General features: G+C 43.3%; 2 protein-coding genes across 3 annotated transcripts in view; one reads left to right on the top strand and one right to left on the bottom strand.

Annotated features, from left to right (window-relative positions):
* The window catches only part of LOC309613325 (uncharacterized protein), a 58,803-nt gene extending 58,054 nt beyond the window's left edge, over positions 1-749 (bottom strand). The window contains exon 1 of the mRNA XM_082360031.1: positions 568-749. The gene's annotated coding sequence lies outside the window, so the exon portion shown is untranslated. The remainder of the gene's footprint in view (positions 1-567) is intronic.
* Positions 665-27,496, top strand: CCZ1 (CCZ1 homolog, vacuolar protein trafficking and biogenesis associated). Of its 2 annotated transcripts, XM_082360007.1 has the most exons (15): positions 665-869; positions 1,857-1,954; positions 2,046-2,139; positions 2,420-2,497; positions 2,905-2,952; positions 3,536-3,619; positions 4,674-4,849; positions 9,270-9,351; positions 11,639-11,700; positions 12,005-12,116; positions 18,440-18,473; positions 19,124-19,241; positions 25,568-25,726; positions 26,011-26,138; positions 27,153-27,496. In XM_082360007.1, the coding sequence occupies exons 1-15, from the start codon at positions 756-758 to the stop codon at positions 27,206-27,208; spliced, it is 1,443 nt and encodes a 480-aa protein (XP_082216133.1). In that variant the 5' UTR covers positions 665-755; the 3' UTR covers positions 27,209-27,496. The 2 variants fall into 2 exon arrangements, with proteins under 2 accessions (XP_082216133.1, XP_082216132.1); XM_082360006.1 differs by lacking the exon at positions 2,420-2,497 and having other exon boundaries at positions 708-869.
* The last annotated feature ends 224 nt before the right edge of the window (positions 27,497-27,720 follow it).

Genomic DNA, 27,720 nt, shown 5'->3' on the forward strand with positions numbered 1-27,720 from the left:
AACCTAAACTAAAATCTTGAGTTTGGTCAAGCGGTTTGCTGCAAGGGCTTGAACTCCAAGTGCCAGACATACTGAGCCGTTCCAACTGCCACAATTCACAGGCCCCAAAAGCTGAAAAGGGCGATGCCCTGCGCTCCAAGGTCTGGGACTGGGCACTATGGGGAGATGCCACGCTCTGTCCCGCTTAGGCCACACACCGTGCCTCGCCATGTGCAGCAAACTTTCTCCCTGAAGCCAGAGGAATCCGCGTACGGCGCAGTCCGTACGGTTTGGTTTGATTCAGCGGTCACCTGAGGTCTCTCAAAGAGGGGGGAAAAAAAGCCCACAAATGCCCGGAGGGACCGTGTAGATGATGAAAATGGGCAAGTTGCCTGGCTGAATGCACGACCGCCCCTAACGCAGGGGCTTCCTTTGCACCTTCACACTCCCTTCTACAGAAAACTATGTCCGTTTCATTTTTCTTTAAACACGCAACCCTCGCCTTCAGCCAGGCCAGAAATCTGCGAACAAACTACAAAAACCGATTTCACCCTCAACTTAACTCTTACAGTTATAAGAAACACCTACCCAGGACACAAACGGGAACGAACCCACGGAGGCGCGCCAGAAGTTGAAGGTGGGCTGCGAATTCTTCTTCCGGGCCGGCAGCGGCCACTTCCGGGGCGACGGCGAGCGAGGCGGAAGTGCGGTCTCCTCGCGGCAGCTGTCTTTGGGCGGGCGGAGGGAGGCTCCCGAGGCTGGGGGGCCGGGCCGGGATGGCGGCAGCGGCGGCCGGCACAGGAGCTGGGGCGGCCCAGGAGAAGCAGTTCCCGCCGGCGCTACTGAGCTTCTTCATCTACAACCCGCGCTTCGGGCCGCGCGAGGGAGAGGTAAGCGGAGCGGGGCCGCGCGCTGGCGTCCGTAAGCGGCTGAGGAGGGCGTGGGGCGGTCGTACGGCGTCGGGCCCGAGCAGCCGCGGGGTGCGCCCGGGAGGCGGCCCCGGCCCTCCCGGAGCCGGGCAGCACCTGTCACCCCGCCCTCGTCGAGCGGCATTTACCGGGCTGCTTTGTGTCAGGTGTGTGCCCGGGCCAGGGGCTACGGCGGGGGCCAGACAACGCGGGCAGGGTCTGTTCTAGGTCCTGGATCAAAGCCTGTGTATTGAGTGAAGGTTCGTCAGGCTAATCACTCCACACAGGTGGAGTCTCTCTTCTCTACATCAATCTTGGGTGATTAAAGTTGAGTTTACGTCTTTGTTGCTAGAAGTCCCCGCCTAGAAGCGTGGAACAAGAGTGGGAGACTGTAGTCCTTTAAATGCAGGCTTGGGGGGATCTTCGGAAAGGTTTTTTTTTTCCAAATTAATAAATTAAATCGGATGGGGGCGGGTGGGTTTTTTTTAATGGTTATTTTTTAAGGTGGGGACGGTGACTTTCTCAACGGATGTCCGGCGGTAGGTTGTGTTGGCAGGAAATCACGGTCCTTTTAAAGGCTGTCAGTCCAAATGCCTGTGAACCTGCTGGGTTTAATTTGTGGGGAGGTGTAAGTCTGTGCACCTGCACACACGCTTGTTTCTTAACAAGCGTTGGTGTATTACAAATTAGCATGAGGAAAGAAATCCAAAGACTGAGTTTTCAGAATAGTTGTCTAATGCTATTTCAGATGGCATGTGACTTACTGAATATCACAGTTGCCTTTCAGGCAGGTGGGCGTTGTTTACACCGTGAGGAGAAGATAATTTTTGTTTTTCTAAAAAAGGGTCTTTTGTTTTTGCCAGCTAAGGTGTATGGTGTGAGAGATTGACAGTAAATGTAGCACTTTCAACAGCTAAGACGGAAAAAATGCTTATGTCAATGTTGTGATTCTGTTTCTTCATACTTTAGGAGGAAAATAAAATTTTGTTTTACTATCCAAATGAAGTAGAAAAGAATGAAAAAATTAGAAATGTCGGATTATGTGAAGCTATTGTACAGTTTACAAGGTAATACCTTTCAATGTGCTTTTGCAGAGTTCAGTGAATTCTTAAAACTTATGCTAGAGAATTGTCCCTAACATTCTTTTAACCTTTTTAGGACCTTTAGTCCATCAAAACCTGCAAAATCTTTACATACACAGAAGAACAGACAGTTCTTCAACGAACCAGAAGAAAATTTCTGGATGGTCATGGTATTTACATACACAGTACACCTTTTTGAATTTGTATCATAAAGTGATGGGTGATCTTTACCGTTAGGAATTCAGGAAAGTCCTCCAGTCATTGCATCTGAAGAGAGTTACCATAAAGTTGGTGGCAGTTTAAAAATCAGACTCCTGTTTGGTGTATTTGTTATTGGGGCTCTTTTAAGAAGTTTTGGGTTGGGACCTGTCCAAGTTTTTTAATTTAGGGGAAAATTTAAAACACATATAGTTGATACATTGTGTAATTTCAGTTGATCAAACTTTGTAGGTTGTTAGGAATCCCATAATTGAAAAGCAAAGTAAGGACGGAAAACCAGTTGTCGAATACCAAGAGGAGGAGTTGCTGGTAATGTGTCATTTTTTATTTCATATTTTTAGAAAAAAATTTGTTAGTATCTTGAGTGACTTATTTTTTCAGATTTAAGCTATGTCACTTCTGCAGAAGTTTCTCAGGGTACACACAGCAAAATTTTATGCTTATCGTTTCCATTAGCACAATCTTATAAAAATGTATATGTACCGTCTCTTACGAATGCCTTCCACTGATCATCTGTGTTTAAAGCCCTACTAAAAATTAGGCTTACTGGTTCATAATTGAATTTAAATACCTCTTATTTTCAGCACACAACTACTATAGGACCAAGTTTATGAGCGTTGTATTGCTTTGCCAAGAGTCACTGTACCTTTGCTATGCAAAGACTTTTTGCTTTCCCTTAAATTAAGATCTGTGCCATGTCTTTGTGTTGTTTGTAGGACAAGGTTTATAGTTCGGTGCTCCAACAGTGCTACAGCATGTACAAGGTAAGCGTGACATGCTTTCTGAATTGAGAGTCTAGCCAGTTACCCCAGTTTACGTGGGATGCTTAAAATAATTCTTAACTCTTTACATGACTGCAAGGTGACTATGTGTCCATTTTAGGGGGAGGAAATAATGGGGCCTTTGAAACAGTATTGAGGTTTATGCGTGCACTTACTCAGTACTGAGCCCTTCTCTCTTCGCAGACTTGTGCTAGGAGTATATCTGCATTAGTGAACAATAGAGTCTGTGTTCTTGCGGAAAGTACATAGTGCAGGTATTTGCATGATTGAAGAAGTCTGGCGATATTATTTATATAAACTGAAACTTAGGTGTGAGTTCAGGTTTAAAAAAAAAATGCCTAAAACAGTTAGGTGACTTTATAAAATTTACAGTATCACTTAACAGTGTTTCGGTATTTTGTGACTTATAACTCAGGCTTTCTCGTGTAAGTATTTTCTATATTCAGAAGGAACTGGGGGATGAAATTAGCAGAATTAATGTAAAAGGAAAAGAAGAACTTGTTATATTGGGAAATTGAAGGACATAAGAAATTGACTTTTTTTTTTTAATCTTTTACACCATTAGCTTTTTAATGGTACATTTCTGAGAGCCATGGAAGATGGAGGTGTCAAGCTCCTAAAAGAAAGATTAGAGAAATTCTTCCATCGGGTAAGTATTTTGAATTTTATTTGTAATCTTGGTAGTTGTCCAAACAGACTGTTAGAGAGAGACACAGACAGGTTTGTTTCTCACATACAAAAAAACCCTAGAAGTTGGAAATGGCAAAGAGCCTCAGGCATAGTGTGACAGGATCAGACCAGTGAGGAGACTCATTAGATTTGCACTCTTGGATCAGAGCTTCTTGACATTTGTACACGGCTCCTTAGAGCATCTTGGAGATGTCTTTCGGCTTCATCTTGCCCCACCTGTGTCTGTCCCTGTGGGCTTTACTCAAAAGCAAACTTCCTGTGTGGTGGATCGGTTAATTAGCAAAATCTCACATCCTTACAGATCGATTATGTTCACTAAACAGGCGTAATCTGTATTGACTCAAGGTGAAGTCTGTGGCTGTGACACAGACTTTCTTCCCTTAGTGGTGATTAGTGTGATTTTTCTTTCCCAACTGATGTGAATGTGTCTACACAGTTGCCATTCTCCTTCAATGTAAATTTTGCATGTTTGACCTTCCCCTGGTCAAATCCAGTTTATCTTAGAGAAATGACTCTCAATTTATCTTTCTCCCACCACTACCTTTGATGTCTATTTTTGAATTGTTTTGTTTTTATGAAGTACTTTTCTTTCTTGTTTCTTCACTTTAATGACCATAATTATTCACTCTGACTGTCCCCTCTTCCTCTTCTTGTCTTCATTTCTTTTCTGTCCATCAACACTGACTGTATGCCCTTCCAGCATGATTTTAGTATAAGATGGTATCATGTGTGGAGGTCAGTCTAATCTGAGGAGCACTGATATGAAGACTTAAACGCTTCAAAGAGAGATAACACAATGCTGAATGAGCACTACTTATGTTTGAACTTAATTTTTTGAAATTGGTACTGATTTCAAATCCAGTTCCCTGTGGCTCACCTCCGTGTTGGTCTTGGCAGTGTGCTGTTTGCTAGCATGTAATTGTACCATAAATTAAGACTAATTATTTTCAGTTGTCAGAGTACTATCTTCAGTATAGTATTAGTAACTTTTATGCCTTATTTTTTTCCTACAGTATTTGCAAACGTTGCATTTGCAGTCATGTGATCTACTTGACATTTTTGGCGGGATCAGCTTCTTCCCATTGGATAAAATGACTTACTTGAAAATCCAGTCCTTTATTAATAGAATGGAAGAAAGCCTGAGTATAGTCAAGTACACTGCCTTTCTCTATAATGATCAACTCATCTGGTAGGTATACCCTACAGCTTGGTGTATAGAAGAAGAAAGTCTTTTAGGATCATAAAAAATAGCAATGACTGCGTTGATATCATGTTGTCAAACTGGAAGTAATAGCTGGTGGGGGGTGGAGGGGTAGGATGCATCTTTTTAGATATTGTTAAAATAAGGCAGTGATTGTTTAAACCAAAATTAGGGTAATTTTGTTTAAAATTACCAAGCAGGGGAGTTTAAAACTGGTTCCACGGAAGATAGAGAAAATGTTAGATTGAAGAATCCTATTTTTTTTTAATTGATTAATTTATTTATATTTGGCTGCATTGGATCTTTGTTGCTGCGCGCAGGCTTTCTCTAGTTCCGGCGAGCAGGGCTACTCATTGTGGAGTGGGGGCTACTCATTTCAGTGCACAGGCTTCTCATTGCGGTGGCTTCTCTTGTTGCGGATAATGGGCTCTAGGCACACGTGCTCAGTAGTTGTGGCTCGCGGGCTCTGGAGCGCAGGCTCAGTAGTTGTGGCACCCGGGCTTAGTTGCTCCACGGCATGTGGCATCTTCCCGGACCAGGGCTCGAACCTGTGTCCCCTGCATTGGCAGGCAGATTCTTAACCACTGCGCCACCAGGGAAGTCCCAAGAATCCTATTTTTATTTTGGTATTTTTCCAAAAACATCTTCAAAGAAACAGTATGGTAAATGTGGAAAGCATAATTTTCATACTTTTTTTTAAAATAAATTTATTTATTTTATTTATTTTTATTTTTGGCTGTGTTGGGTCTTCATTGCTGCACGCAGGCTTTCTCTAGTTGGAGTGAGTGCGGGCTCCTCGTTGCAGTGGCATCTCTTGTTGCGAAGCACGGGCTTTAGGTGTGCGGGCTTCAGTAGTTGCAGCACACAGGCTCAGTAGTTGTGGCTCGTGGGCTCTAAAGCACAGGCTCAGTAGTTGTAGAGCACAGCCTCAGTAGTTGTGGCGCACGGGCTTAATTGCTCCGTGGCATGTGAGATCTTCCCGGACCAGGGCTGGAACCCGTGTCCCCTGCATAGGCAGGCGGATTCTTAACCACTGTGCCACCAGGGAGGCCGCATAATTTTCATACTTTCTTTTAAGGAAGCTAGTTTTTTAAAAATATCCAACAAGTTATAAGTGCTATAAAACCGAGAAGTAACCCACTGTCATCAAACTGTGTTTGCGTCCTGTAGCAGGGACAAATACATAATTTCTTTGATGAAAGCACTGATACTCAAGAAGCAAACATAAACTGTTACTAAAACCTTTCAACTCCCGAACACGGACTCCGGAGGAGCTGTGTGAACGTGCCTGAGACCGCGGGGAGAGGTCCCTGAAGACCTGACGGGGGGCCAGCCTGTCTGTGCGCAGCTGAGCCCGGTCTGCCTGTGGTGAGCCGCTGAGGTCCGCGGGGAGCCGCCAGCTGAAAGCCCTCCGGCAGCTGCTCAAGTGCACTCGGTTTTTGTGTTTGTATCTTCTGGCACGTTGTTTGTGCTCCGAGAGCGTTGACGGTGAGCTCAAAGCAGATGGTAGGAAATACCTTAGAGTTCCGTTTGGACCGTGTTGCGTCTAAGTCGTGGATTTGGTTTTAGCAGCGGCTGTGAAAGGATTTAGCAGTGGCCCCTCCTCTGTTGGGAGGAGGGTGTCAGTTGACTGTCTCGCCCAGAGTTTTTGGCCTGTTTTTTGAGAGGACTTTCTTTTTAGTGAATTGATTTCCTTTTTCAGGGGTGAATGCTTTTATGAATAAATGCCTTAGCTCTTTCTTAAGTTAATCAGAGTTGACCAGACTCTTTGATCTTGGCTAGATTATTTTACATTCAACACTTGACAGTGACATAGTCTGTATTATAGACTAAACTGATCCTACCGTGAAGGATTCTGTCGAATGATGGCCACTTCATTCTCGGTAACGCTCCCGCTGAAAGAGATTCTCGAATAACTTGGCATCGCCACCAGAAACAGAGTTGGCGGGCTCTGGAGGAGTGCACAGATCCCGGACCACGGCTGTGCGCAGCTCACAGCGCTGGAGTTGAGGCTTCACTCAGAGCAGGTGTGGAGGTCTTAGAGCAAAACAGGTGAAGTCCATTTAGCATTGAAGTAAAAACAAGGCGCAGAGTGATATATAAAACAGAAAGAAAAATCAGTCTTGAGAAAGTAGTAGCATCTCATGCACACAAATGAATCAGTTGAGCAGAAGAATAATTTTTCTTTTTTTTTTAAATCATTCATATCAAATGACTATTTGAGAAACTTTGAGAACATCTGTACTTCTGAGCACCAGTAGGCTGTTTCCTGTTTGACGTGAGCCAGTGACAGAGTCCTGAATCATGTGGACCTGTCAGTACAGGGTTTTGTTTGCTTTTATTTGTTTACTTGTGCTAAGAAAGGAACTCTTGTTTTTGGGGGGTTTTTTTGTTTGTTTTTACTTTTTATTTTGACATTATTGAAGATTGACATGCAGTTGTAACAACTTTTCTCCAATGGTAACATCCGGCATAATTATAACACAGTATTACTTCATTGACTTTTGTTGGGGAGCAGGAATAGGGATGGGGGTGGCAGATACTGGGAAGAGGGTTGCTACAGTCGGAGCTAGTGGACATTCCACAACCCCGGGCAGGCCTCCCCATAGGCAGAATGGGAATCACCTACTTGCTGCTTCATGCTCTGAACAGCTGGCTGCGACTTATTTTCTTTTTAAATTTTCTACCCAGAAAACCAGCATCAAATTACTTAATGCCTAGCCTTAAATCTTAAGTGCAATAATAAATGCAAAGCCCTAAGCACAGCGCACATAGTAAGTAGTTAAGAAATGTCTTCCATTTCCTTTTATAGGGTGTTTTCTGTTCAGTGTCCTCTGGTCTGGAGTAGTGCTGTCCAATAAGCATATAATGCAGGCCACAAGTATCATTTTAAGTTTTCTAGTAGCCACAATAAAATAAAAAGAAACTGGAGAAATCAATTTTAACAGTATATTTTTTAGCCCAATATATCTCAAAGATTTTTTCAACATGTAAACACTATAAAAAATTATTAACGAGCTATTCTTTTTGTGTTCAATCCTAAAAGTCCAGTGTGTATTTTACACTCATTTCCACCAGCCACATTTCAGGTGTTCAGTAGCCAGATGTACCCAGTAGCTACCGTTTCCGGAAGCGCAGCTCTGGAAGAAATTGCGCAGAGCGTGATTCTTTACATACTGTCTGCTGCTTACCATTAGCAAGCTCTCTCCACCAGGATTTATGTCTTGAAAGGAAAGTAACATCCAGAACCTGTTTTGTGTCTTTCTCTTTCTTTCCCCTGCCCTCAGTTATCTCCGCAAAAGAAAAGAGTTGGGTACCTTCTGTGTGTTTGATTTGAAAGGTCCATCTGCCCGGTCAGCTGCAGGTTACTTGCAGAATTGGTGTTGTCACAGGCCAAGCGCTGACAGTTCTCAGCTGTTTCTGTTTTGGCCTCACCTTTGGACCCGGGACTTCGTTCTACTTGGCAGGAAGCTTCAAACCTGCTTCAGGGTGTTTGGCCCCTTTAGAGTTTTAGCTGTGGACAGACATTCTGAAAATGGGAGAGGAGAGGTGGTGTAGGAGGAGGAGGAGATAAGACAAACGGGAGGAGTCCAGGGAAGCAGGCAGCGTTTCTGTGCTGAGCCAGGCCGGACTTCTAACATGACCTGCGATTCCACTGGGAAAGAAGACAGAGCCCCTGGAATGTGGTGCAGAGGCTTGGTTTATATCAAGTTAGACTTCCTCAAGGATTTTTTCAATTATCTTGAATAGAAAAAAAAACCCAGATACAGACTCATTGTCTGTTTATATCCTTATCTGAAAAACCGGTTTCAGGTAGAGTCCAACAACACCTGCTAGTTTCTCAGCACTTTCCCAGGTGCCACTTATTCTTGCCTCGTTTCAGATTGGATGGTGTGCCCAAAAGTTTCTTTCTCTTCCCACTTTTTGCCTACACTGAATGGAGAGAATTAAAATCCAAATACATTTCTGAGACATAGCGTTTTGAGTTCCCCGTCTACAGCCAGCATAGCAGTGTGTTCAGGATGCGGGGTGAAAGAAAGTGGCCTTCCCGTGTAACCCAGAGCGTGGGCAGAAACCTGCTACCCGAAGGGAGTGTCGCGGCTGCTAACGCTCCCTGGCTAATCCCACGTGGAAGGCAAATCAAATCTGCTGTGACTTTTTACTTCAAATGGCATATAAAATGCAGGACTATGTAGTAGTAGCCTTTAGCAGGTCAGGGTAGAGTTCTAGTGCTGGACTCAAGTTTAATTCATTCCATTCTTGAACTTTCCATCAAGGAAAGGGCTTCTTGATATCATGTAAAAAAAAAAAAAAAAAAGAGAGAGAGAGATGAACTTTTATCACAGAGCAATGGAAAGACAGAAGACCAATTCCAGACTTTTAACACAGTGCTTTTCTGATGTTTCAGGAGTGGATTAGAACAAGATGACATGAGAATTTTATACAAATACCTCACCACATCTCTATTTCCAAGGCATATCGAACCTGAGGTATGATGGGGTACTAATCTCTAGATAAATAGATAGATGGATAAATAGATATATAGACAGACATATATATATACATACACACACACACACACACACACACACACACATACACAGATTTGGGGGTGGAGTAACTTGGTGGGTGGGGCAGTTCTGATCTATATTTTACATTTTTTTTTTCAAGAGTGTTGCATTCAATTAATTTAATCCATATATTTTACATTATTAGTGTGATGTTTAGTCATGCAGCTGTCCGTTGGTATCCATGGGGGATTGCTCCCAGGACCCCCCAGATACCCAAATCCACACACATATGCTCAAGTCCCTTATATAAAACGGCATAGTATTTGCATGTAACCTACACACATCCTCCCTTATACTTTGAACTGTCTCTAGGTTATCATAATACCTAATAAAATTGAAAAAATAAACCCTAATACAATGCAAATGCTGTGTAAATAGTTGCCAGTGTGCAGAAAATTCAAGTTTTGCTTTTTGGAACTTTCAAAAGAAATTTTTGCCCCAAATATTTTCAACCTGCGGTTGGTTGAATCCACAAATGTGGAATCTGCAGATGTGGAAACCTCAGATACTGAAGGCCAACTGTATATATTTAGCGTGTGTCACTTAGCACAGAAAACCACGTATGTCAGCTTTTCTTCATTTTGTTACATTCAAATGCAATTGCAAAGCTATGTTTTTAAGGGGAGCAATTCATTGAGTAGAGGAAAAACTGGATTTTTAGGTCGGGTTCTGGGAACTCTGAAAATGCCAGGGATCTTGGACAAAACAGTGGTTGATTCTGTGGTCTTTTCATGTGCAAACATGAGATCTGATTTTGAGTTGACTATATACTTCCTGCCTGACTTTTCCATTCTGGCACTTAATTTCTCAGTTTTCTGCAGAGAACTGTAAATAATACTGCAGTGTTTTCCGCAAAGTATCTTTTTTTAGCTTTAGTTAGGTTGGAAGTGAAAAGTGTTCGTAACCCATAACATTATCATTTTGACCCAGGAGCGCACACACGCACCCTCTCCCTAGCTCTGTTTTTTAAGGCCATGACTTGAAACAACAGGAAAAAAGTCTCTTTGATAAGAAATCTCAAGGTTTTGAGAAGGACCTGGTCCTGCACTTTGCTCCTTTCTGGGTAGTTTGAATACAGTGGCTAACGTTTCTGGAGTGTGTACCACACGCCAGACACGGTGTAAGTGCCCAGCAAACTCGCATTATCTCATGACATCCTGACAGCCATCCTGAAAGCCGGGTACCTTATCTCCATCTTACAGATAGGAGACCCAGGCTTGGGGGGCTTACATGATTTAACCCCGTGTCACCCAGCTAGTAAGTGACGGAGCCAGGACTTGATCTTGGGGTCTGCCTAATGCTAAAGCACCTGCTTCCAACCACACCCTCAGAAGGATCCTTCAGGAGGCTTTCCCATGGTGGACGGTGCTGTTGTAACAGCAGAACACTCCATTGGTGCGTTATTATATGTCTAAAGAGCCGGGCTTATAAAATGGGAATGTATGAAGTGGCAGTGAGGACACGGATGTGTGAGGACTTCTCTCGGTACAGGCTGCACGCGTGAGACTTAGCTGTGCATTTTCACTGTTGGATTCACTGTTTTTCAGTCTTTCATTTTCAGTTACATGCTAGAATTTTATATAGACTAGAAGAACATCAAAAAGTTTTAGAGGAATAATACGTGTTAGCTAATGTGACTATTAGATTTGGAATTTTTTTTCATTTCCTATGCATATTGAAGTAGTGTATCTTCAGCAGAAGAAACCAGGAATGGGCTACAAATATAGATCTATGAGGAGGCACCATGTCATGGCTGAAGGCAGGGACTTTCAGGTCACACAGGCTTGGGTTTGATGCCTGGCCCCTCCACTCAGGGGCTAGGTGTGTTGGTGAACTTCTTCAAACTTGTTTCCATTTCTAGAAAATAGGAAGACGGCATTCCCCATAGGGGCGATATGAGATGAAATTACGTGATTTATGTCATTGCCTAGCACGTATTAAACACATGGGAGATTTCAATTATTGCTGTAAAAGGAACTAAATCAGTATGTGGAATTTAGGGCACAGTGAAGTTATGATAGTTCTGTTTAAAACCAGTGAGTTCTTTCTGTACCCCTGTAATCCCCCCTCCCTTTTTTTTGGTGGGGAGGAATATGGAAAATTGATATAGAAAAATGGCATGGAGCCAACTAGTAAATGCTGTTTTTCAAAGCTTTGAATATAGGAAATCTAATAAGTCACTTGTCAACATTAAATTTGTTTACAGTTGGCGGGAAGGGATTCTCCAATAAGGGCAGAAATGCCCGGAAATCTTCAACACTATGGAAGGTAGGACTTCTGTCCTTTGATAGACAGTATGGGATTTTATTATCGTTTTTGGTAAAGATAAAATCATGAACACTGAATTACCTTTGTGCTACTTTATTGACAATAATCAACAAAGGAAATTCTTTTGTTTCCAATGAATTAAAACGATTACTTTTTTATATTCTGATCTGGTGTTTTCTAAGTAATGTCTAGCTTCCCAAAAAGGCCATATATTAACTAACACCCTTATAGGAATGCACTGTTTATATATTCCTGTTTATAATCTGCCTAATTGAATCAAGTCATCTCTGTGCTTCCTTTTCAGATTTCTCACTGGACCCTTGAACCTTAATGATCCAGAAGCAAAATGCAGATTCCCCAAAATTTTTGTAAATACAGATGACACTTATGAAGCTCTGCATTTAATTGTTTATAAGGTAACCGTGGTCTTTCTCTCCAGGGTTACAGATTGATACTAAAGTAAATCTTTCTTGCACGGGTACACTAGTCGGTGGGCAGACCTCGTATGTGTTTCTTGGAACAGGTGTCGCAAGTTCTGATTATTGTAAAACTCAAAATGGGTGCTTTCTGGAGTAAGAGGGTTACTTTCAGTCCCCATTAAACAGTAGTTCTGTGATTAGCAAGAGTCACTGTCTGAGGCTGTGACTCACATGTTTCAAGTCCTGCACGTGGACAGATCAGAGGCCGTCAAGGCCCGTGTTGCCTGTTGTTCGATGCCTGCCCACACTCCAGTGGATTCTGCCTTCGCTCTGATTTGAAAGCTGAGGACTTGCTAATTCCATAAGGATAGTCTGAGTTTCTGTCAGGATATTATCTTGTAAGGATGTATATTTATGTTAGGTTGGGGTTTTTTTATAAATTTATTTATTTACTTATTTTTGGCTGTGTTGGGTCTTTGTTGCTGCACGCAAGCTTTCTCTAGTTGCGGCGAGCAGGGGCTACTCTTCGTTGCGGTGCGTGGGCTTCTCATTGCGGTGGCTTCTCGTTGTGGAGCATGGGCTCAGGCTTCAGTAGTTGTGGCACACGGGCTCAGTAGTTGTGGCTCAGGGGCTCTAGAGCACAGGCTCAGTAGTTGTGGCACACGGGCCTAGTTGCTCCACGGCCTGTGGGATCTTCCCGGACCAGGGCTCGAACCTGTGTCCCCTGCATTGGCAGGCGGATTCTTAACCACTGTGCCACCAGGGAAGTCCCAGGTTGGGTTTTTTAAAAGCAGTTTTTGGTTCAAGAAAGAAGGCTGAGCCTGTGTTGTTTTTCTTCTTTCCTGCCTGAGAGTGCAGTTACATTTTAGTTCATAAAGGCTTAGAGGTGATGCGGTAAGTGCACAGGAAGGAGGTGAAATCAGAGGATGAGGGGGATCCTGTAACTTCCGGGAAGATGGAAAGATGTGTTTGGCAGCGGAGAGTGAGGAAGCTGCAGCCTGGAATGTGAGTGGAGGACAGGGTGCGCTGAGGCGGGAGCCCGCCCGCCCCGAGGGGCCTGAGCAGCTCCGGCTTGGAGGCAGGCAGTGACCCAAGGAGTCAGGAGTGGGCAGTGGGCTTGGCAAGAAGGGTAGTGAGTGAAGTGTTGGATGTAAGCCAGCCAGCCACCTGTTCCCCATGCTCAACACAGACAGCTGAGCATCTACCCCTGGATGCAAACTGAGGAGCTTCTGAAAGGAAGTAATGACCTGGGGAAAGCTGGAGTGGCTCACGTGGATGTCGGCACCTGCTGCCCTCAGCTCCAGGCCAGGCCTCTTCACGCCGTCAGCCTTTCGGTTCCCTCATCCGGAAGTGTGACTGGGAAACCAAAACTGTGGGTCCTGAGAGATGCAAGAATGATTCTGGGATCAGAAGAGAACTTTTAAAAATTAACATCCACGAAGACTAGAGAAGTTGTATCTATAAAAATGAAATAGGACGACAGAGATTCGGGGTTATGTTAAGCTTAGGTTAATTGAAAATATAATTAAAAAAATTTTTATTATGGTAAGATATGTATAACATAAAATTTGTCATTTTAACCATTTTTAAGTGTACAATTCAGTGTACATTCAGTATGTTGTGCAACCATCAGCACTGTTTCCAAAACCTTTCTTCACCCCAAAGAGAAATTCCCAACCCACCAAGCAATAACCCCTCATCTCCCCTCCCCCTGAAAATGTAATTGTTGACTTCAGAAATTTATTAGAAGTGTTAAAGATGTTGGCCTGTCCCCGAATGTAAGATAAAATGACCAACGATAAAATATGAGCAGAAAGATGAGAGAGAGGAATTTCAACATCTAATTAACAAAGTGGAGGAGAGGAAATTAGTAAAGTGGTCTTATGAAGAAATGTGTAGCTGAAGAAGAACACGTTTTCCAGGTTGAAAGGCCCAACTGAGTGTCTAGCACAGTAAGTGTAAATGACCCATGCCTGCACACAACAGTGGGCAATTTCAGAAGTGTAGAGAAGATCCTCAAAGCTTCCAGAAGGAAAACCAGGTCACCTATAAAAGATAAAGCTGAGATTAGCAGTTTCCTTACCAGCACTAGATGTCAGGTGACAATGGAAGAAAGACTTTCGAGTTCTGAGAGGAAATGATTTTTGGTGTAGAATGGTGGCTGAGATAGAAGAGAGAGATATTAAACATGAAAAGTCTCAAAAGGCTCCCTGTGCATCCTTTCTTAGGATGTTGCATGAGGTTGTATCTCAGTAGAACAAGTCAGGAAACCAAGAAACAAAACACCTTGGAATCCAGAACAGTGGATCTTACCCATGAGAACAGTGAAAGGAAGGCTTGAGATGACAGCACTCCTCAGGTCTGCTGAGGGACTTCTCACCTGAGATGCTTCCACAGTGGACCAGAGGGGTGGGGGGCTGGCTCTGTATTAGGGGCAGGGGCCCCATAATGAAAAGAGGCTTCATTCATAAGGTAGTATGACTAAGAGCTTTGACTCAGGGACTTATCTGGCAGTCCAGTGGTTGAGATGCGTGCTTCCAATACAGGGGACACGGGTTCGATCCCTGGTTGGGGAGCTAGAATCCCACATGCTGCACGGCACGGCCAGAAAATAAAATTAAAAAAAAAAAAAAACAGTTAAAAAAAAAAGATTTGATTCAGTATGTGATGTGATAAGGAGTGGGGAGGGAGGAGGGAATTGTAGGGAAAGTATACAAAAAGGTGTGGTCTGAAAATGAGCCAAACTAAAATAAGGCATAATTTAGAGCAGTAATTGGAGGGGAAATGTCCATTTTTATGTCAGGCTAAACTCATTCTCCTTTGAATGACTCAGGGGTAATGACTTTGATCCCTTAATGAAGGAAACACGAACCTGGCTTGCTGTGTTGTGTATTGGATTTTCATTTTTAGAGTCAACCATAGATGTAATTTTAGGTGTAATGATGGCATTTCAGTTACATTAAGAGTTCGTGTCTTTTTTTTTTTTAAATAAATTTATTTATTTATTTATTTATTTTTGGCTGCATTGGGTCTTCATTGCTGCACGCGGGCTTTCTCTAGTTGTGGCGAGCAGGGCTCTTCATTGTAGTGCAAAGGCTTCTCACTGCGGTGGCTTCTCTTGTTGCGGAGCACGTGCTCTAGGCGCGTGGGCTTCACTAGTTGTGGCTCGCGGGCTCTAGAGCGCAGGCTCAGTAGTTGTGGCACACAGGCTTAGTTGCTTCATGGCACGTGGGATCTTCCCGGACCAGGGCTCTAACCTGTGTCCCCTGCATTGGCAGGCGGATTCTTAACCACTGCGCCACCAGGGAAGTCCCTGTGTCTTTTTTTAAAACAGCTTTACTGAGATACAGTTCACACAGCGTGTATTCATCCATTTTAAGTGCACAATTCAATGGCTTATGGTAAAGCAAAGTTCAAGGGTGCCCAAGATCACCTTCACTTCTCACACCAACTGCTAGTTCAGGGGTCCTTTTGAAGTCTTTGTCTGGTTTTGGTATCAGGGTTAACACCCTGTTTTTTGGAAGACTTTGTGAAGGATTGGTGTGAATTCTTCTTCAAATGTTTGGTTACATTGAAGCCATCTACATCTGGGCTTTTCTTTGTGGGTAGTGTTTAAATTGTTAATTAGTCTCTGCTTATTATAGATCTTTTCTGATTTTCTACTTCTCTTTGAGTTAGTTTCAGTGGTTTGTATCTTTCTAGGGATTTGTCCATTTTAAGTTATTCAAGTTGGTGTATAATTTTTCATAATATTATAGCCTTATAATCTTTCTCTTCCTTTAAAGTCAGTAATGATGTCTCCTTTCATTCCTGATTTTAGTAATTTGAGTCTTCTCTCTTTTTTCCTTGGTCTAGACAGGTTAGCTAAAGATTTTTCAGTTTTGTTGATCTTTTCAGAGAATCATCTTTTGATTTCGTTTTTTCCTCTTCTGTCTTTCTGTTCTCTATTTCAACTTATTTCTGCTCTCTATTTCAACTTATTTCTGCTCTAATCATTGTTATTTCCTTCCTTCTGCTTGCTTTGGGTTTAGTTTGCTCTTTTTTTCCAAGGTCTTAAGATGGAAGTTTACATTATTGATTTGAGATCTTTCTTCTTTTTAATACATGTGTTTACAGCTATAAAGCTGGGAGACTGTAATACTAAGATGTAGTAGATCGTCTTTTATAACCATTCCTCCATTTGCTGTCTGCCGTTAGGACAATTTTCCTCTGGAAATTTAAGTGATTGTTTTTTATATTTTTCTCCAGTGATGGTGTTTCACTGGGGAGGGAGCATTAATATGTGGACCGGGGCGGTGAATGGGGCAGGATTGTCCACGAGGTGACAGTGACTGAGAAAACGATGGTCAGTGGGGTTCACATGTACCATTCTGTGTACATTTTTAATATATTTGAAATTCTTCAACTTTTTAAATAGAGACTTGAAAAGGCACTTTTTTTTTTTAAACATCTTTATTGAAGTATAATTGCCTTACAATGGTGTGTTAGCTTCTGCTTTATAACAAAGTGAATCAGTTATACATATACAATATGTTCCCATATCTCTTCCCTCTTGCATCTCCCTCCCTCCCACCCTCCCCATCCCACCCCAGGCACTTTTTTAAAAAAAAATCAACCTGTAAGGGATCAGTTGTGCAAATGCCTGAGGCGCAGACATAAGGGAAGCAAGCTGGATCAGGCTTCAGGACCCTGTGACACACAGAGTTCGTGTCCCAAGGAGACCAGCCGTTGTGCAGGTCTGCCAGGTAGTGGCCAGAGTGAAGAGCCAGCGGTCCCAGATCTCTTGACGCTTTAGGAGAGGCTGGATATCGGAATTCTGGTAGAAAACCAGTTGGCATCTGAGTCAAAATTACTTTAAACACAAAGAAACGCCTATATTGGATGGAACTGGCCTGTAAGTCTCCCAGTTTGCACCCTGTTTATGGGCAAATAATAATTATGATTCGGTTGCAAAATAGCATAAATGTTATTAACTTTGGCCACTTAAAAATAAAGTTAACAGCTGATAGAGGTTGAGAGGCAGAAGTGGGGAGAGGTGCAGGGACAGGGGCAATGTTAATATTCTCGTTCAGAAGTGGCAGTTCAGGAGCTTGTGCCTGTGACTGGTGGCGTGAGAAGTGAGCCATTTGAGGCTGTAAGGTGACCATCCAGTGGAGGAACTAGAGGGTCTGTAAGCTCTGGGGGTGGGGGGAGCGGCTGGAGAGGGGCCTCATCCCTCATGACGGCCAAAGGCGACAGTGGTGTTGACCATGTTATCTAGAACGTTAACAGTGGTTGCCGGGCGAACAGGCCTCAGAGAAGGAAGTCCTTTGCATTTTCATCATAAGCCTATATGTTCTGTTTGACCTTGTTTCTAACACTATACATTGCTTTGATAAATTTAAATATTTAGGGCTATTTATTTATGATCTGGCTTGCTGTAGGTTCCTGTTACTCATGTCATAACTGCAGTATTTGCTATAATAAAAAGTGAGATGAGGTGACATTAATTTGCTGTTTTTTTTTAAGTTGTGTTAATGGAGATTATCAAACATTCACAAAAATAGATTAGAATAATGGATACCCAGGTACCTATCACACAGCTTAATTAATAACATGCTAATGTTTCATCTCTCTTCTCTACATGTTCTGGTGTTTTGGGTTTTTTTAATAAATTTATTTATTTTATTTATTTATTTTTGGCTGCGTTGGGTCTTCGTTGCTGCGCGCGGGCTTTCTCTAGTTGCGGTGAGCGGGGGCTACTCTTCATTGCGATGCGCGGGCTTCTCATTGCGGTGGCTTCGCTTGTTGTGGAACACGGGCTCTAGGTGCGAGGGCGGTAGTTGTGGAACACGGGCTCAGTCGTTGTGGCTCGCAGGCTGTAGAGCGCAAGCTCAGTAGTTGTGGCGCACGGGCTTAGTTGCTCCGCGACATGTGGGATCTTCCCGGACCAGGGCTGGAACCCGTGTCCCCTGCATTGGCAGGTGGATTCTTAACCACTGCACCACCAGGGAAGCCCCATGTTCTGGATTTTTGTTAGAGCATTTTAAATCATCTCATTTCCCTTATAAATAGTTCATTTTGCGTCTCTAACTAATAAGGACCTCAGTTTTAATATCACCACCCTGCCATTATCACACTGGACCAAAATAACGTTAATAACTTCCTTAATACCATCTATTATCCAGCCCCTATCCAGATTTCTCCAGTTGACTAAAAAAGTCTTTATAAAGTTGATATATTTAAATAAAGATTTAAACAAGGCCACTGCATTTGATTATTTAAGTCTTTTTTTGTACCATTTTCTAATCTTTGGTTTCTTTTCTCCCCTCCTCCCGCAGGCCATGAGTGCAGCTGTGTGCTTTATGATTGACGGTAGGTACACACCTGTATCTGATTTCACCTGATTAGCTGAGCCTTTTCTCTTTACACTTTGCTGTGGTCTGTTCCTATATGATAAACAAGTTGTCATAGCAACAGGGAGGCTGTATTAAGCCTCAATCTGGGGCCTCTGCCATCTTAACCAGCTATTTCTAATATCGTTGAAGTCCCAGCTTTCCTGCTTCCTAGCAGTAGGACCTGGGCACCTTTCTGTGCCTTCCTGCCCCTGAAACGATTACGGGAGTACCCATCTCAAAGGGGGCTTTAGGATTAAATGAGGGAATATTTGTAAAGCGCCAACAGTGCCTGGCCTGTGAGTGGTGTGTAGTGTTTGTTAAATAAATATTTGACCTTCCTAGGTCTGCTGGGGGTAGGCAGTCAATTTACTACCCCGCAGGGAGTGCGTCAGTCAACATTCACAGTGAGATAGGTCTTTGCCTCTTTTTCATCTTAAATATAACTAATTCTGGCTCCTCTGTTTCTCTTCTGTTTGGGAGGGGAGGGGGATCTGATCATTTAATTGTTTTATTTCCCAGATCAGTACCGTTTTCATTTGAATATTGTTGTTAAGATGGTAAAATGAAAATTGACCTTTTTAACACAGTGTCCTGACACTCACTGGTGTTTCTTGAATTACTTGTTAGCCTCTATCCAGCCTACGTTGGACTTTTGCCGAAGACTGGACAGCATTGTCGGGCCCCAGCTCACAGTGCTGGCCTCTGACATTTGTGAGCAGTTTAACATCAACAAAAGAATATCTGGGTTTGTACTTTGCTTTGTGTTTGCTTTCAAGCATTTAACTGGCTTTGGAAGAATAAGGGTGGTTTTTGCTTAGAACATGGATGGTGTTAAGGTTCATATAAACTCTGAATCCAGAGAACAAATGTGCTGTTTGGTCCTGTCTGCAAAGCTTCCTGGGGAGCTGTTCCTGAGTTTTTCTGCCCCACAATGACGGTCGGAGCCGGGTCTTCTCTTAATGCGTCCCCTCAGCCCTCCGCAATGGTGGTGTGAACATGTGGGGTTAGGTGTGCTAGCTCTGCCTGTGGTCTTGGCCTTGTGAGTTCACCTCACATCCCACATGACCTGCCCAGGCTGTGAAATCCACACTGGCAGAGGTAATCAGCAGGGTTTTGCTTTGCATAGATGGAAAGTACTTTGCCTCTTGTGCAGAAATGTTCCTGGTGAGGTTGCCTGTGACGTAAGCCAGTAGGCGTTGGTGCTGAGTCTGGCATCTTGAAAGCCTCTAGGCTGAGTATCAGGAGACTCGAGGTTAAACTCACCTTGGTTCTAAAAACACCCTGAAAAGTCAGTGAACCTCTTTCTACTCTCTTCTCAGTGCAAAGTCGAATGACTGTAAAGGTAAAGTGTGTAGATGGAAAGTACTTTAAGGAATAAAAGGCTTCTTTATATGGGCTTCCCACGTGTTTGAGAAGTTACTAAAATGCTGTGAATTTATATATAAGCTTGTGCTTGTAGTGATCATATGTTGTATGTATGTGGTCTTACATAAGCACCAGCCCACAGAGAGGTCCCACACGGCCTCCAGGTGAAAGCACGGGTAGGTTTTGTATCTGCAAGTGGATTTTTACTGCTGACAGCTTACTTAGTTTTAGAAAAGATACAGCCAAGGAATGCAAGTGCCTGACCAGCTTACATCTTGACAGTGCTGTTTAATCTAACTTTTTGACCATGAACCTGACAGATTTTCAATTTTGAAGGAAGCATGTGACTTAAATCTGTGTTGGATCATGCAAGTTATGAGTGGAGAATGATTAAGTGTACTTACCTGCATCCCCAAACCCTTGGGAGATGACTGGACATTTTAACTGCTCTGCCCGTGCTTTCGGCAGATATGATGAATATCAAGTAACTCATTGACAAATATCCAGAGGTAAACTTGCTGTCTGGTACCTTTTATTTTACAAATCAGGTTAACCCTCTTTGGGATTGTACAGAAGAAAGGAGATGGCCTTGGATATTAATTAACCTATCATTAGCAGTTTTCTCTCCGATATTTTATTATGAAAATTTTCAAACATAGGTTGAAAAAATTGTACAGTGGATACACATATACCCCCACTTAGATTCTTCCATCGGCATTTTGCCATGTATGTTTGGGCACAGATCTGTCAATTCCTGTCTAACGGACAATTTCTTGACTGTTAGGAGAATCACTGAACAGTACCATTAGCCCCTGGAGGATAGGGTACCTGGCAAACGTGATGGTGAAATAAGTGCCACACAATTTAGGGGTGTGCCCAATAACAGGAATTCTAGGAACGTAGTTGTTCTTATCTTTGAAACCATGACCTGAAGATGGTTCTCGATGCATCTGTGATGTTTTATATATGAGGAGCTTTGATTGCCAAACCGTAACCATCAACTGACTAAAGATAAAAGCTTTTGAGTACAAAAGATAATGTAGTTTTCTTCCAGAAATCCTTCTGATGCAAATCAAGCCATTTTACATGCCAGTCCTGGGACCTCCATAAGTCATATCCCAGAGAAATTAGAGGCAGCCCTGAGGGAGGAAAGACCCCAGCCGGCAGCATGTCAGGGGCATTGTTGGGGGGCGGAGGGGGCTATGTTAGCCAGCCGTCCTGATCCCAGAGGCCAGCTCCGGGACCTCTGCTGTCTCAGCTGCAGCCCCCGCTAGAAAGTGCCCACGGGGCTGTGCGCCAGTGTTCAGCGTTGAGTCCAGATTTATAAACTGCAGCTCTTAACGTTCCTTATGAAATTGAGGTCAGCCCTTTAAAGAATGGTGTGAAGTAGGTTTGTTTGGTGATTGGTTTCTATTCCTTTGTGGGCCACCTCAGTATTTTTCTTCTCCAGAACTTAAAATTCTATTATTTTTCTTTTTTTGAGAGTAATTTATGTCCTTAATTTTTAAACAATTCCAAAATAGAAATATTGGAAATCTTATTTGGCTTCTGTCTTTCTGGACTTGTACACACATATAAACACGGTGACATACACACATGGTATTTTTTACACATGGACTTTTGAAAATATATCATGCTGTAAATCTGTAGCTTTAAATAAATAAGTAAATAAATATACGGTATGAGCATCAGTTTAAACCAATAAATACAGACCTACCTCATTCTTTTTAATGGCTTCATAGTATTTAATAGGAAAAGTGTGTCCTATTTGCTTAATCGTTCTCCCATTTAATGGTTAGGGCTGGTTATGGCTATTAGTATTACAAACAGTTCTGTATTGAACAGTCTGGTACTTAAACACCTAATTATCTCCTCAAGAGAAATCCCTAGGATTGAGCTCTGGGGCAAAGGAAATGCACATTTACCGCGTGGCTCGGCTCCCGCGAGGGTGGGGCCATCTTCCCCTCCCGCCGGTGCCACCAGCTCCCGTTCTCCGTGCTCTCGCACTTTGACAGGGACACTGAGGTTGGGCATCTCCTCGTCTGTTCATGGGCATTTCTGTCTCCTCCACAAGTTGTCCCCGTCCTCTGGCTCTTTCCATTGAAGTGCTTTGTCTTTTTTCTTTTACATCAGGCATTACTTTTACAATACATCTGGTATTACTTTTACGTTAGGTATTACTCCTAATGTAATACCCTTTAGTCATGTTGCATCCTCTCTCCTTTATATTCAGTCAGTTTTGTTAATCATTGCCTTTGGATTTCTCTTTAGTGGCACACTTGGAGCTTTCCACCCCAATATTGTAAAAATGTCCCATTTTTATCTCTGGTACATTCCTGGCTTTATTTTCTGTGGTAAATCTCTAATTCACCTAGAATTTTTAAGGGCTTGCAGGAGGGCTGTAACTTAAAATTTTCCCCCAAATCGATAGTTTTCTGAATCTGAGACTTTAGTTTTTGTTTCTTTCACACACCCCTATTCACCAGCCAATTCTAATATTAAATCTGAAAAGGCAGGAAGGAGGAGGAGGATGTAGAAAGTTATTAGAAACGGAACCTCTGTCCCATGAGCAATTTTTTTTTATAATCCTTTTTTATCAGTCTTCTTGAATAAATGTGTAAAGTAACCCAGTTGCCTGGGAGGCTGAGTGCGCTGGGATTCCTACCACAAGTGAGGGGTGTAACCATTAACAGTACAGGTCGGTTATGAGCAGACCCGGGATTGGACACGGGCAGGAGCAGGAGGAAAGCGAGATGGGAAGACCTGGCCCCGGCTGTGGTCAGTGGTGTCTAATGGCGGAGCAGGATGGAGGAAGTCTTCTTTGCCTTAAGTTTGGTCTGATAAGTGAGGAATGTCCAGTAGCCGTATTCAGCTAGAAATCATCTATCTGGCAACCTTCAGCTCTCTGGAACACAGCCCAGAACAAATGAAAACCACAGCTGGTCCCTGCTCCCAGCCAGCTGCCCAAGTCCACAGGCAAAACTCTGCGAGCAGTTAGGTGCGCACTGAACAGCCGGTCATTTCCTCCCCTGGTTCACAGCTCACAGTAACCTTTCCAGGTAGGCTTTGGAAGTTTGGAAAGGTTTTCACATAACTGGTCCTTAAACACTTAAGTCTCTGGCATCTCAGTGAAATTGATGCTCTTTACTCATGGGAGATATCCCTGTGACCTCTTTTTTTTAATATAAATTTATTTTATTTTTGGCTGCGTGGGGTCTTCGTTGCGGTGCGCAGGCTTCTCATCACGGTGGCTTCTCTTGTGGAGCACGGGCTCCAGGCGCACGGGCTTCAGTAGTTGTGGCACGTGGGCTCAGTAGTTGTGGCTCATGGGCTCTAGGCGCAGGCTCAGTAGTTGTGGCTCACGGGCTTAGTTGCTCCGCGGCATGTGGGATCTTCCCAGACCAGGGCTCGAACCCGTGTCCCCTGCGTTGGCAGGCGGATTCTTAACCACTGTGCCACCAGGGAAGCCCTGCTATTTTTAATGTGAGCAATCTTGTTATCTTTTCTTTTTTTCTTTTTATTTTTAAAATTAATGTTTTTGGCTGCGTTGGGTCTTTGCTGCTGCGTGTGGGCTTTCTCTAGCTGCGGCGAGTGGGGGCTACTCTTCGTTGCGGTGCACGGGCTTCTCATTGCGGTGGCTTCTCTTGTTGCAGAGCATGGGCTCTAGGCATGCGAGCTTAGTAGTTGTGGCTCACGGGCTCTAGAGCACAGGCTCAGTAGTTGTGGCACACGGGCTTAGTTGCTCTGCGGCATGTGGGATCTTCCTGGACCAGGGCTGGAACCCGTGTCCCCTGCACTGGCAGGCGGATTCTTAACTACTGCGCCACCAGGGAATCCCCACTATTTTTAATGTGAGCAGATCTTGTTTTCTTTTATTAACAGTACATTGGGCTTCCCTGGTGGCGCAGTGGTTGAGAGTCTGCCTGCCAATGCAGGGGACACGGGTTCGGGCCCTGGTCTGGGAGGATCCCACATGCCGCGGAGCAACTGGGCCCGTGAGCCACAACTGCTGAGCCTGCGCGTCTGGAGCCTGTGCTCCGCAACAAGAGAGGCCGCGATAGTGAGAGGCCTGCGCACCGCGATGAAGAGTGGCCCCCACTTGCCGCAACTAGAGAGAGCCCTCGCACAGAAGCGAAGACCCAGCACAGCCATAAAATAAATAAATAAAAACAAATATTTTAAAAAAAAACAAAAACAAACAGTTGAGCTTTTAAAAAAAAAAAAAAAAACAGTACATTGCAAGTAACTTTTTTTCTATTTTCGTTTTTACATCATCCTTCATGGTGGGTGGAGTGGAAAGAGGCCACATTTGCCCCTGTCCTAACTACCTAAATAACATCTCTCATGTGAATGTCCATGTGGGGTTACAAAGGGAAGAATTCCGATCTTCTTAGAAGAGTGTTGTACATGTTATAAATGAGAGAAAGAGGAACGCCACACAGAGTGTTAGACAAATAACCAGAACTTTAAGCCTGATCGAAGGTCATAGAAGTTAGTCTGTCCAAACAACTAAATTTACAACTCTTTCCAAACTTCTTTTAAAATTTTCATCTTTCCAGACAATTTTTCTTGTAGTTATACTTGCTTTTCTTAGATTTAGGGGCCTACTAAAAACAAATTCTGGTTTTATAAGAATTCTGTTTTCATTTTCCTGGGAACTAAATCGTCCACATTCTTCCTCTGCCTAGAGGTAGAGTATTACAGTAGTAACCCACTTCCCCGGAGGTCGGATTTCCGGCACGCTCAGCCCCCCAGCGCCTGGCTGCTCCGCCTGCGGTAAGCAGAGAAGGCTTCTGGCCCCCAGTGGCAGGGCTGTCCAGGCTCTCACCCAGACCCCCGATTGTGAATTTAAGGCACAGCGAGAGGTGAGGGAGGGGAGGCCCTGAGAGCCGCGTGGCCCAGCCATCAGGGTGGCTCCCCGAGGGGTCTCAGACTCTGAGCCGGGGAGACAGCGAAGTAGCATTGCCCAGTCATCCAGAATAATAAAGGGGTAAATCCCAGTTAAATACTTCAGAGGAGGTTCATACGTTTTAGAATGATCTCTGAGTAGGATGATGGAAGCTTTGTTACTCACAGAGCTAAGCTTCCATTCTGTGGCCGTTTACATACATGCAGCTGCGGGATAAATGAGATGTACGGGGGTCAGCAACCTTTTTCTGCAAAGGGCCAAATAGTAAGTACTTTAGGCTCTGTGGGCTGTGTATGTTCCAAGTACTCAACTATCCTTTAAGCGCGAGAGCAGCTGTAGACAATACATAGGCATATGGGTGTCCCAGTAAAACTTCCTTTAGAAAAACAGGGCCTGGTTTGGTCCTAGAGCCATAGTTTGCTGATCCCTTCACTGGAAGATAAATGACCTGCCTTGATTTACTTTGTTTTTTGTTTTTTAAGTGAACAAATAACTGAGTGACTGCCATTTATAAAACACTGTACTTGAAAAAAAAATCATCACATAATGGTTAAAATATTTGGGGTTTTAAAAGTACATACTTGAGCTTGCTGGGAAATTCAGTCATTTTGAATACCTCACGGATACCAAATAAGTTACTGCTGAATGTTACGTCTTAACTGAGGTTCTTGATTTGAAGGCCCAGCCATTGAAAATACCACCTTAGCCATTACACATTTAGAGTTTTTACAGTGTAGTTGTATATTTGGGTAATTGTTCTTTCAGAATGTTACCACCTCAATAACATGTTTTCACAGGTCTGAAAAAGAACCCCAGTTTAAGTTTATCTACTTCAACCATATGAATTTAGCAGAAAAAAGTACAATTCACATGAGGAAAACACCCAGTGTGTCACTTACATCTGTTCATCCAGATTTAATGAAGATTCTGGGTGACATCAACAGTGATTTTACAAGGTAATTCTAACCACCTCACCAATTAGACGTCCACTTTCTAATAAGAGACATTAAAGGAATCATCTTCAAAAACCGAGTGACCCCAGGCCCCTTCAGAGGTCTCGACCACCTCCCTGGGCACCAGTTCCAAACATCATTAAGCCCAGAAGGGGCTGGTCACTCACAGGGGGCTCCCTGAACTTTTCAAATGGCTCAAGTTTCCTGTTTCTTGTTTTAGAATGTTTTTCACAATCCAGCTATGTATATAAAATAAACAATCGCGTTTTGAAACTCTTTTCTTACAGAGTGGATGAAGATGAAGAAATCATCGTGAAAGCAATGAGTGATTATTGGGTTGTTGGGAAAAAGTCTGACCAGCGGGAGCTGTATGTTATTTTGAATCAAAAAAATGCAAACCTCATTGAAGTAAACGGTAAATAGGGTTTGGTATTTGAGCAGAATTTTAATGCTACTGATATTTAAAAACTATCTTTTCAGTGTACTAAGGAGCATGCTAAATAGGACAAATCATGACTGTTGAGATTTTAAGCAGATGCCCCTGTTGCTTAAAAGAAATCATCATTTGGTCTATTCGGGAGTGGGACAGTGGGGCGGTGCACCCCAAGTGTCAACTGTAAGGACAATCAGGTGTGAGGTTTCTTCTGCAGACATCTTCTGGGGTGTATTACACTTTTCTCTTGATACCAATACTTGTATTAATAGTCTGTGCATTAGAAACAACCTCAGTGAATACATGCCTCATTTATTTATTTATTTATTTTTGGCTGTGTTGGGTCTTGTTGCTGCACGCGGGCTTTCTCTAGTTGTGGCGAGTGGGGGCTACTCTTTGTTGCCGTGCGCGGGCTTCTCATTGGAGTGGCTACTCTTGTTGCGGAGCACAGGTCCTAGGCGCACGGGCTTCAGTAGTTGTGGCATGCGGGCTCAGTATTTGTGGCTCGCGGGCTCTAGAGCACAGGCTCAGTAGTTGTGGCGCGTGGGCTTAATTGCTCCGCGGCATGTGGGATCTTGCTGGACCAGGGCTTGAACCCGTGTCCCCTGCATTGGCAGGCGGATTCTTAACCACTGCGCCACCAGGGAAGCCCCTACACACCTCATTTAAAACGGGAATTGAGTAAAGTCCAGATAATGACGCCACTGTTGGAGCTCCTGACCCACAATTCAGGGTTGCAGCTAGAGTTTCTGTGTTTTTGAATCAGATTCCTCAAGATTTTAGAAGTTGTGCTCCTCACCCCCCAACCTGCGGGTGTCTTAGACACTTTGGGTTTGAGCTTAACATTTATCAAGGCTTCTGAGATTTAAGGTCGAAATTAATGCAGACGTTTATTTATGACCAACTTTACTCCAGGGAATTTAAGGTACTGATATATATTATATAACCTTTCCAGTGAGAATTTCTATACCTTACCGTTTTCTCTTCTTTTTGCAGAAGAGGTCAAGAAGCTTTGTGCGACGCAGTTCAGTAACATATTCTTCTTGGATTGACTGACAAGGGCTCACCGAAACATCTTTTAAAAAAACAGCTCAGCAAGCATTTTGTTTACCATTGCAGGTTATTGGTCATATTATTGACTGGATTAATGACAATAGTAAAGCAATACTTGCTTTGAAGAATCAAATTTCTACTCAGCCTGATGATCCCCTGAGGTTTTTAGATTTTAAATATTTATGTGGAATTAAAGGTAGTCAGCTACATCTCTTTCATTCCATTCTTTTGACATTATGTGACTATTTTACTGGAAAATAAGACTAATAAATTGTTAAAGTTTTTAAAATTCTGGTCTTGCATTGAGTCTCTCTGGTTGCTTGTTTGTAGACCACACCAGCCATGGGTCCCTGGTTCATCCTCAGGAATATTCTAGCAGCTAAAGGTACTCAGAGTTGGGATTCCTTCCCCGGTCCCTAGGCCTGAAGTGGTAAACTGTGAGGCATTTGCCCAAAGTAATTGCTGGACTTGGTTTTTATCTTGAGCACTAATGTGATTTTTAGACCACAGA

The sequence above is a fragment of the Balaenoptera borealis genome (genome assembly GCF_965194805.1).
Source record: "Balaenoptera borealis genome assembly, chromosome: 16".
Taxonomy (NCBI): domain Eukaryota; kingdom Metazoa; phylum Chordata; class Mammalia; order Artiodactyla; family Balaenopteridae; genus Balaenoptera; species Balaenoptera borealis.